Consider the following 11,579-nt stretch of genomic DNA (forward strand, 5'->3'; position numbering starts at 1 on the left):
CATGGAATCAAACCATCCCTCCACAAACATCATGATCATGGAATCAGACCACCCCTCCACAAACATCATTATCATGGAATCAGACCATCCCTCCACAAACATCATTATCATGGAATCAGACCACCCCTCCACAAACATCATTATCATGAAATCAGACCATCCCTCCACAAACATCATGATCATGGAATCAGACCATCCCTCCACAAACATCATTATCATGGAATCAGACCACCCCTCCACAAACATCATTATCATGAAATCAGACCATCCCTCCATAAACATCATCAACATGGAATCAGACCATCCCTCCACAAACATCATGATCATGGAATCAGACCATCCCTCCACAAACATTTATCATGGAATCAGACCATCCCTCCATAAACATCATTATCATGGAATCAGACCATCCCTTCACAAACATCATGATCATGGAATCAGACCATCCCTTCACAAACATCATGATCATGGAATCAGACCATCCCTCCACAAACATCATTATCATGAAATCAGACCATCCCTCCACAAACATCATTATCATGGAATCAGACCATCCCTCCACAAACATCATTATCATGGAATCAGACAACCCCTCCACAAACATAATTATCATGGAATCAGACCATCACTCCACAAACATCATGATCATGGAATCAGACCATCCCTCCACAAACATCATGATCATGGAATCAGACCATCCCTCCACAAACATCATTATCATGGAATCAGACCATCCCTCCACAGACATCATTATCATGGAATCAGACCATCCCTCCACAAACATCATTATCATGGAATCAGACCATCCCTCCACAAACATCATTATCATGGAATCAGACCATCCCTCCACAAACATCATTATCATGGAATCAGACCATCCCTCCACAAACATCAACATGGAAGCTTCTTGTGCTGAAGGGGATTTTCAAAATTTTGTTTTGATGAATTAATTCCTCAACGTGCACACCTGGGGCTCTTTGTGAAATTAATCAATTAAACAAAATTCCACCTCTGTACGGGGAACAAATCAGGACGCTGATTTTTGGTACGTGTCTAAGTGGAGGGATGGTCTTATCCCATGTAAAGGATAAGGATAAAGATGGAATAAGCATAAGCTTAAGGTATATCGTCCTGTGAGGTTACTCTCAATGATATGTGTGCTGCTTTGTCACTGGGGAAAGCGAGCTGCCGTATAGTACCCCATTTTTTTTCTTCATTTTCTTACATGCGTCTCTTCATATTTCCAAGCCCTGAGATTTTCTCTGTCAACTTGGGATCCTTATCGCGCGTGTGTGTGTGCACACGGCGGTATTTGGATACCGAGGAGAGTCTGCAAGAAGTTGAATCTGGGAAATCTTCTTCTTCTTTTGCATTCGTGGGCTGAAACTCCCACGTACACTCGTGTTTTTGCACGAGTGGATTTTGACCGTTTTTACCCCGCCATTAAGGCAGCCTTACGCCTCTTTCGGAGGGAAATCTGAGAAATAAATCCCTCGCCGAACATGGGGGTCGAACCCACGCCGATAGCGACAACATACTGGTTTCAATCCAGCGCCGCAGTATTGACTTGAGCTATCTCACCACCCCTGATAGACCGTGAGCCCAAGTGTTTTGAATGGGAAGGACTATGCATTTAACTGCTAGTCATCAGGACATGTTTTTCTTTTACACAATACACGAGCTGATGATGAATGAGTTTTGAGATCCGGTCCTTTTTAAAAACACAGGAGGATGGTATCAGAAAGCAGACATTGTGAAGAAATGACAGTGGAACCTCCCTTCAAAGACCTCAAAATCTGAGAAAAGCAGGTCTTAAAAAGGAAGGAGTCTTAAAATGGGGGCGAATTTACAGAGATTATGAATCTCAGAGAGTCTGAGAAAAGCAGGTCTTAAAAAGGAAGGAGTCTTAAAATGGAGGCGAATTTACAGAGATTATGAACAGAGAGTCTGAGAAAACAGGGTCTTAAAAAGGAAGGAGTCTTAAAATGGAGGCGAATTTACAGAGATTATGAACAGAGAGTCTGAGAAAAGCAGGTCTTAAAAAGGAAGGAGTCTTAAAATGGGGGCGAATTTACAGAGATTATGAACAGAGAGTCTGAGAAAACAGGGTCTTAAAATGGAGGCGAATTTACAGAGATTATGAACAGAGAGTCTGAGAAAACAGGGTCTTAAAAGGGAGGAAGTCTTAAATTGGGGGGCCTTAAAAGGGGGTTCCACTGTACTAATAATAATGACAGACAACACGGCCAGATACTGATATCTTTCTGAGAAAGTAATAACAAATTAAGACGTTTTCGCTTACGTAAGCCGCCTGAGAGGTCCGATTTCAAGACAGGCATTACTGTCTGTAATTATAACTGAGAGGCGTTAATACTAATTCAGACTTTTGTGCTGGCGTATGGCCTGAAAGGTCGGCCTGAATAAGAAACACATTGGTGTCTGCAATTATCACCGATTTATAAGGAAACAATAATTCTGTCAGTTTTCGATATTCGCTAGCAAAATAAAACTATCAGTGCTGTCAGAGGGTTTTCAGACCATAGCCTGTAACATTATAGGAGCGTCGCTAATCAATCAATCAATCAATGAGGCTTATATCGCGCATATTCCGTGGGTACAGTTCTAGGCGCTCTGCAGTGATGCCGTGTGAGATGAAATTTTATACGGCCAGTAATTGCAGCCATTTCGGCGCATATTTACCTTTCACGGCCTATTATTCCAAGTCACACGGGTATAGGTAGACAATTATTAACTGTGCCTAAGCAATTTTGCCAGGAAAGACCCTTTTGTCAATCGTGGGATCTTTAACGCCAACACCCAATGTAGTGTACACGGGGGGGGGGGGGGGGGGGGGGGGGGAGTTCGGACACTGAAGAGAGTCTGCACACAAAGTTGACTCTGAAATAAATTTTCGCCGAACCTGGGATCGAACTCACGCTGACAGCGGCCAACTGAATACAAATCCAGCGCGCTACCAACTGAGCTATATCCCAGCTAATTCGAGAGTGTTATTTGAAAGTATCAGTGATAGCAAGAAAGATGATAATTTTTTGCGTTTTTAACTCACAGCGGTCGAAAATGTAAATTTGATGTCATCCTGTTTGGCGTCTTACGTTTTTGTTTTATTTTCCAACAGAGAATAACCAGAAAAGCAATAGCAGTGTAGGTCAGGGGAAAACCCCTAGGATTAAAAGGGTACATAGTTGAGGCATGTTTCAACCAATATTGTTTTGGGTGAATTTATATCCTCCCTCTCTCTGAGGGGCAGACAAATACAGATCTTGACATCTGAAATTAACACCTTCCTCCTCCTTCCTTGTTGTCTGGCGATTCCACCCCCCCCCCTCCCCTTTTATATATATTTTTTTTAAACATCTTATGGATATTTTGTTTTCCGAAAAACACGTGTAGCTTGACTAAAACGCCATGTTTTGACACCTTGCCGCTCAAAACATGGTTACAAGGCGATTCAAGCTTATGGTCGTTAAATTAGCAAGTAAACAGCCATCTAATGAACCAGAACACATCAGTAAGAGTTCTACTGTGTTGATTGACTGACTGACTGACTGACTGGCTGACTGACTGACTGACTGACTGGCTGACTGACTGACTGACTGACTGTTTGACTGACTGACTGTCTGACTGTCTGACTGACTGACTGACTAACGGACTAACGAACGAATGAACTCGAAGGAATTCGAACGAACAAACGAACGAACGAACGAACAAACGAACGAACGAACGAACGAACGAACGAACGAGCCAACTAACCAACGAACGAACGAACGAACGAACGAACGAACGAACGAACGAACGAAAAACTGACTGACTGACTGACTGACTGACTGACTGACTGACTGACTGACTGACTGACTGACTGACTGACTGACTGACTGACTGACTGACTGGTTGTTTGACTGTCTTTCTTACTATCTAACAAACTAACTAACAAACTGATGGACTGAGTGAGTATGACAGCAAACGAACCGATGAACTGTAAATTCTTGAGATGTTAGAAAAACAAAACAAAACAAAAACACTTCAATCGCAGACTTTATCGCTGCATGTAATACCCGCGAATGTAAGTACCTGTGAAACTGTTGTACCTTGAACAAAGGTTTTCACTTCCAGCTGAATCATAGCAAACAGCTGAAAATTAGCAGAAGCTGAAATTACTGCACACGTTCTGAAGGTAAGGAGATAAGGCTTTAACAAACAGAGTGCGCAGTCTTCGCCAACGCACGACTGATACGTCGGATTTAAATTCAAAGGAGATGCAATTTCATTCGCGTTTTCTTTTGGGACAAAAAGACAATTTCTTAATGGCACCGTTGTAAAAAAATCTGAAGTATTTTGTTGACTTTGGTAAGGGTTCAAATAACTGAGTGGGTTCGTTACACTGCATTTTTTCCCCGCTGGTGTCATTGAATTAATCAGTTTCCATTTTGTTGTTGTCTTTCTTTCTTTCTTTCTTTCTTTCTTTCTTTCTTTCTTTCTTTCTTTCTTTCTTTCTTCTTTTTTAAATTTTTTTGGGGGTACCTCAGATGCTGCTTCAATCCTTACTTGTGTGCCCTTTTTTACATTTAGTCAAGTTTTGACTAAATGTTTTAGCATAGAGGGGGAATCGAGACGAGGGTCGTGGTATATATGTGTGTGTGTGTGTGTGTGTGTGTGTGTGTGTGTGTGTGTGTGTGTGTGTGTGTGTGTGTGTGTGTGTGTGTGTGTGTGTGTGTGTGTAGAGCGATTCAGAGTAAACTACTAGACCGATCTTTATGACATTTTACATGAGAGTTCCTGGGTATGATATCCCCATATGCTTTTTTCTTTTTTTGGATAAATGTCTTTGATGACGTCATATCCGGCTTTTTGTAAAAGTTGAGGCGGCACTGTCACATCCTCATTTTTCAATCAAATTGATTGAAATTTTGGCCAAGCAATCTTCGACGAAGGCCGGACTTCGGTATTGCATTTCAGCTTGGTGGCTTAAAAATTAATTAATGACTTTGGTCATTACAAATCAGAAAATTGTAATAATTTTCTTTAAATAAAACGATCCAAATTTACGTTCATCTTATTTTACATCATTTCCTGATTCCAAAAACATATAAATATGTTATATTTGGATTAAAAACAAGCTCTGAAAATTAAAAATATAAAAATTATGATCAAAATAAAAATTTCCCAAATCGATGTAAAAACATTTTCATCTTATTCCTTGTCGGTTCCTGATTCCAAAAACATATAGATATGATATGTTTGGATTAAAAACACGCTCAGAAAGTTAAAACGAAGAGAGGCACAGAAAAGCGTGCTATGCAGCACAGCGAAACCACTACCGCGCTAAACAGGCTCGTCAGTTTCACTCCGTTTTGCACAAGCGGCGGACTACGGTCATTGTGAAAAAATGCAGTGCGTTCAGTTTCATTCTGTGAGTTCCACAGCTTGACTAAATGTAGTAATTTCGCCTTACGCGACTTGTTGGCTCACGTAAGTGTAGCCTATGCGATCGTAACTTTGTCTGTCTGTGCGTGCGTGCGTGCGTGCGTCTGTGCGTGTGTATGTCTGTGGTAGAAACTCTAACATTTGAAGACGTCACCTTACATTGACGTCACATTATGACGTCACGCGAAGGAAGTACTGAAAGTCTCGGTCATTATTATTTTGAGCGCGCCGAGACTGGTTGGCAGTCGTGTCCTTGTAAGTAGGCTACATACAGACAGGCAGATCTAGATCTAGTGTCTCGCTTTCTTGCACAGTTTCACCTATGCTCTTTCTGTGTGTGTGTGTGTGTGTGTGTGTGTGTGTGTGTGTGTGTGTGTGTGTATGTGTGTGTGTTTGTGTGTGTGTGTGTGTGTGTGTGTATGTGTGACGGAGTGATTGAGTTTGTGTTACTGTTTGTCGATTTCTTACGTGAGTCTTGATGGCTTCGCCTCTTGTTTTAATTACATTTAGTCAAGTTTTGACTAAATGTTCTAAATGTTTTAACATAGAGGGGGAATCGAGACGAGGGTCGTGGTGTAGAGCAATTCAGAGTAAACTACTGGACCGATCTTTATGAAATTTGACGTGAGAGTTCCTGGGTATGATATCCCCGGACGTTTGTTTTCATTTTTTCGATAAATGTCTTTGATGACGTCATATCCAGCTTTTTGTAAAAGTTGAGGCGGCACTGTCACACCCTCATTTTTTAATCAAATTGATTGACATTTTTGTAATGCAATCTTCGACAAAGGCCGGACATCGGTATTGCATTTCAGCTTGGTGACTTAAAAATTAATTAGTGACTTTGGTAATTAAAAATCTGAAAATTGAAATAATTTGTTTTTTTTATAAAACGATCCAAAATTACTTTTATTTTATTCTTCATTATTTCCTGATTCCAAAAACATATAAATGTGTTATATTCGGATTAAAAACAAGCTCTGAAAATTAAAAATATAAAAATTATGATTAAAATTAAATTTCCGAAATCGTTTTAAAAATAATTTCATCTTATTCCTTGTCGGTTCCAGGTTCCAAAAACATATAAATATGATATGTTTGGATTAAAAACAAGCTCAGAAAGTTAAAACGAAGAGAGGTACAGTAAAGGGGCGTGCTATGCAGCACGTACAGCGAAACCACAACCGGCTCCTCAGTTTCAGTGCGTTTTGCACGAGCGGCGGACTATGGTCATTGTGAAAAAATGCAGTGCGTTCAGTTTCATTGTTTGAGTTCCACAGCTTGACTAAATGTAGTAATTTCGCCTCACGCGACTTGTTCATTTTAATCTTTAATAACAGGCGGGGAGCATTGTTGCGAAAATGTACGCAAGCTATTCAGGTCCATACAAATACCGAGCACCGTCAGGCACCTATGGTCTATTTAATTAGGTGATGCAGCAAGTGCCTATGAATTGTCGGGAAAACCGAAGTATAATTACGTCAAAGTTTTGCTATCAGTTGACGTCATTTTGTTTGTCGTCAAGGAGTTGTCGTATTTCTTGAAGGAGTTTCCTTCAAAGCTTATTCTTTTACTTTCGATGTGATCGTCAGTTTACTTTGTTCATTAGTATTGGGAACATAAGGAGTTAGATAATAAATGAGGTTATTATTAGATACGAAATTCTTGATCGCTATTTTCGCGAATGGACAAGAGTTTCCATTGGTCTAGGTTAGCTAACAACGCAAAGATGAGTTTCGGTTAGCGATTAAGGAGTCTGCGCAGAGGGAGAAAAGAATAACGATCGAAAAGAAAAGGCAACGGAAAGTGGAAGAGAAGGAGCGAAAGCATGAGAGGACCACAACAACACCGTTCTATGCCCATGCCTAGAAGCAAAACCCATCGCCAAGGGCGAACGAAGTTGGCAAGAGCTTACACAGAGGAGACACCCTATCTTTCACGGAGCGACCAGAGATCTGGCAGTGAGCGACAGCGGTAGCCGGTAACCGTCAGGGTGATGGAATCTTTTCTCGATATGTTGGTGTTTCGAGTTACGACCACGAGTTTCCAGTTCGAGATCTGAGGGACGAGTTTTTTTTCACGATCAACCCTCTAACTTCGTGCGATGTTTTCCTGATCATCAATGATGAACTTTATGTAACCGTCCGACGATAACCAGCCTGGACCACACGACGTTCCGACTGTCAACATCATCACTGCGTATTTTCAAGATGAGTGACTTTTAGAATTAGATCCAGGATATATGAACGATACAGAAATGAAGAATAACCCGTCGACCACGGAACAAGCCAGTAAATAAAAGTTGAATCTATAAATTTACAAATACGTCTTGTGTGTTTTGTGCATGAATCTGCAATAGTGGTGTGATAGAATTTTTTTTAGAAACAAAATTCATTCTTGTTCTGATTTATAACGTAAAAGGTGAGGTCTTCGTACCCTCCGAGTACGCAACAGACTAGGATCCGCAACATTTGGGGGTACTCGTCCTAGGGATAGTTCCAAGACATTCTTGTTTTTGGGATTATTTCCAAAGACACGAGCCAAAATTCTAAATTTTTTAGTTGGGTATCACACCATTGTGCAGGTTTGTCACAAAACTCATTCGGAGGTCTGGCTATGGTAATTCATTTTTGTATTTGTACATTTTGCACGACTGCATGTGCATGAATAGGTCAGTTGGATAGGTATGTTGTAACACATAGATTTTTGTTTCACATACGAACTGTCAGTATTTGTGAATACAGTAGGTGATACCAGTAGAAGTGTATGAGTGAAAGAATTGTGATTGGTTTCCTTGGGAAAATTATCTTGGACGCGAGGTAGGTTTTCTTGAGATAGCCAATTTACGAATTCCAAAAGAAAAGGGAAACATTGTAAACCGAACTCAAACATCAACATATATTCTTTTGTGCGAAGGCACTATTCCATTTTAGTCAAGCAATACTTGAATGTAAGCGCACGCTTGGACTAAAATCGTCCATGACTTTGTATTTCTTGGTGGCATAAGAAATATAGTTGTCATAGATTAAAGTAAAGTAATTCAACTCAGGGAAGCTGAGTTTTGAATGAAGATTTACCGGAACTATTGTAAGAAGTGCAGTAGGGTCTGATGAGAGTTTTGATGATAGGTAGAGAATTAGCATGGTATTGCTGAACCTATAAAACTCGAGTTTACCTAGTAAAGCTTAACTTGGATGGATAGACATATAAAAGCATTATGGTTGTTTTTGTCTAGGTTCTGAAAGTCAGAATTGTAAAATCCAGTTAGCCGATTTCCAATTTCGAAAGTCGATATTGGTTTAGTATAGTTGGGTCAATGTGACACTATACTGAGACTAGGTAAGGAAAATAATCTTGTTGTGATAGATTATTTTAGTGAAGCTGGTGTGTTTCCTGTGTCAGTAGTGACTAGGTTTTGTGCTATTGAATTAGTGTCAAGGTCACTCGGAAGCCAGATCACGTTGTGGTGATTGTGTTATCAGTTGTTATAACCCTTCACAAGGAAGTTTGATATAGCAGTTAACTCGGGAGTCGAGTAGGTCTAGGTTAAAGACATAACTACTATAGTCAGTCGGTGTTCTAATCTGGTAGTGATTAGAGGTGTGCTCTTATATTCCTTACTTTTGTATACCAGGGTTACGTGTAGACAAATTAGGATTGAGGAACTGAGTCTTTAGTGTATTTTGGCAAAATAACTGAGACTAGTTGTTGCACCGACAAGTTAAGAAAATGCCGAGACGGCAGGTTATGGAGGCGGAATCTCCGCTGTTGGCATTCAAGCAGGATGGGATTATCCTGGGTCTGTCAGGTATAGAGTTGGCAGACTATATCGAAAAGCGACGTCTGGAAGAGATAAATCGAGAGGAAAAAAAACTCGAAGCGGAGGAGAAACGAAGGAAAGAGGAAAGAGAGGCGGAGCAGAAAAGGGCGGATGCGGAAGAAGAAGACAGAAGGGAGGAAAGAAGGGCGCGAGAAAGACGTGAAGAGATAGAAACGCAACAAGAATTCGAACTGAGGAAAATGCGGGAAATGGTTGACCTAGGTTTAAATCAGAATGTAAACCAAAATAATCATCATATGCCCAGAGAGTCAAGTAGCAAGATACATATCAATCTGCCAATTTTGGATGACAAAGATGATATAGAAGCCTACTTCAAACAGTTTGAACGCATTGCAAAACTATCAGATTGGGATGAAGATGAGTGGGCAATTCGATTGTCAGGGCAATTGCGAGGTCAAGCACGCCAGGTGTACATCGAATTGTCTGATGAGGAGTCAGTAAACTATGACGAGGTGAAAACAGCGATCTTGCAGCGTTTTCAGCTGACTGCTGAATCTTACAGGAAGAGATTCAAAGAGGTTAAGTGGGAAAAGGAAGAGAGCATCAAAGAATGCCGAAAACGCATGAAAACCTATCTAGATAGATGGAAGGAGTTGTCCGAAAAGGAAGGGAAGTCGGGTGACTTGGAGGATTTAATTCTCACAGACAAACTGTTGGATGTCCTAACTCCGGACCAAAACAGATTCGTTAGGGAAAGAAATCCAACTAACATCGATGATGTTGTGAAACATGTGCAAACATACATAGATGCACGTGATGCCGGTGGACGCATGCCACCGCGACAGTCACAGGGGGGCGAGCGTAGGTTTGACAATAAGCCGCGTAATGGACCACCTCCAACCGGGGGTAACGCACAGTCAGACAATAGGCAGCCACACAAGGGCAATAACTTTGGACAGAGGTCGGGGGGTAATCCAAACAGGCAAACAGGGAATAGACCACCACCCAACACGAAGGGGTGTTTCAGATGTGGGGGGCCGCACATGATGCGTGATTGTCCCAAAAGATTGGATGGGCCAAGACCCAGCAGTAATTATGCATCAACATTACTAGCTGCAGTTCGAACGTCAGGTGACGAGGTCACATGCCAATGTCGTAAGGGCGATGCATACGATCCAAATTGTAGAGTACAGGTTGAGGGAAAGGACGCAAGTGGTATCCGTGACACGGGTGCAACTTGTATAGTGGTGAACTCTTCACTAGTTCCGCCGGAGTGTTATACGGGTGAACACCAGAACATAACCCTAGCGGATACGCGCCAGAGAAAAATGCCGATAGCGGTTGTACAAATGGACACACCGTTTTTCTCGGGAGTCACACGCGTGTTGGTGGCAAAAGCTTTGTGTCACCAAGTTCTGATCGGTAATATCCGAAAAGATATGGATGAAAACGAGATCAGTGTACCTGTTTTTCCAATTGTGAAACGGGAGGCAGAGCCACAAATGTGTGCGCCTGTACAGACTCGGAACCAGGAAAAACAGAAGGCGGAGAAAAAACCCTGGGTTCCGAAACAAATCGATCTAGGTCAGATTCGGCCAGAGGATTTGTCTAGAGAGCAAAAGACAGACCCCTCTCTAGCGAAAATCCGCGATCGGGTTGCCAAGGGGGCAAAAGACGGCACTCATTACGAGTGGAAAAAGGATATCCTTTATAGGATATACATGGACAACGGCAGTCCATGCAAACAGGTGGTTGTCCCAGAATGTTTTAGAACGGACGTTCTAAAATTAGCACACGACACACCTATGGCCGGGCATCAAGGCGTGCGTCGCACCAGAGACAGAATTTGGCGCGATTTTTATTGGCCAGGGATTTGTGGTGACGTCAAACGGTATTGCGCGTCATGTGATGCGTGTCAACGCAGCTCGCGGAAGGGGGCTACAAGGAAAGTGCCTATGAAAAGCATGCCGCTGATAGGGACACCGTTTGAACGAGTGGGAGTCGATATCGTAGGGCCCATCATACCCGCATCTAACCGAGGGCACAAATACATATTGACTATGGTAGACTACGCTACACGGTACGTAGAGGCTACACCACTCAAAGACATTAGAACAGAAACAGTGAGTGAAGCTTTGTGGGTCATGTGGACAAAAGTGGGCATTCCTCGGGAGGTACTGACCGATAGGGGTAGCCAGTTCACAAGCGAGGTTATGGAAGAGGTAAACAAACTTCTGAACATCAAAGGCATCCATACTACACCGTGGCATCCTCAGACAAACGGGTTGACTGAAAAATTCAACTCTACGCTCAAACACATGATGAAAAAGCTTTGCCAAGAGCAACCAAAAGACTG

General features: G+C 41.8%; 1 protein-coding gene across 1 annotated transcript in view; it reads left to right on the forward strand.

The window, feature by feature from the left end:
• Window positions 1-9,171: 9,171 nt before the first annotated feature.
• The window catches only part of LOC138966344 (uncharacterized), a 4,471-nt gene continuing 2,063 nt past the window's right edge, over window positions 9,172-11,579 (forward strand). Inside the window, exon 1 of the mRNA XM_070338578.1 lies at window positions 9,172-11,445. Coding sequence (XP_070194679.1) covers window positions 9,172-11,445 — 2,274 coding nt within the window. The remainder of the gene's footprint in view (window positions 11,446-11,579) is intronic.

The sequence above is a fragment of the Littorina saxatilis genome, linkage group LG1 (genome assembly GCF_037325665.1).
Source record: "Littorina saxatilis isolate snail1 linkage group LG1, US_GU_Lsax_2.0, whole genome shotgun sequence".
Taxonomy (NCBI): Eukaryota; Metazoa; Mollusca; class Gastropoda; order Littorinimorpha; family Littorinidae; genus Littorina; species Littorina saxatilis.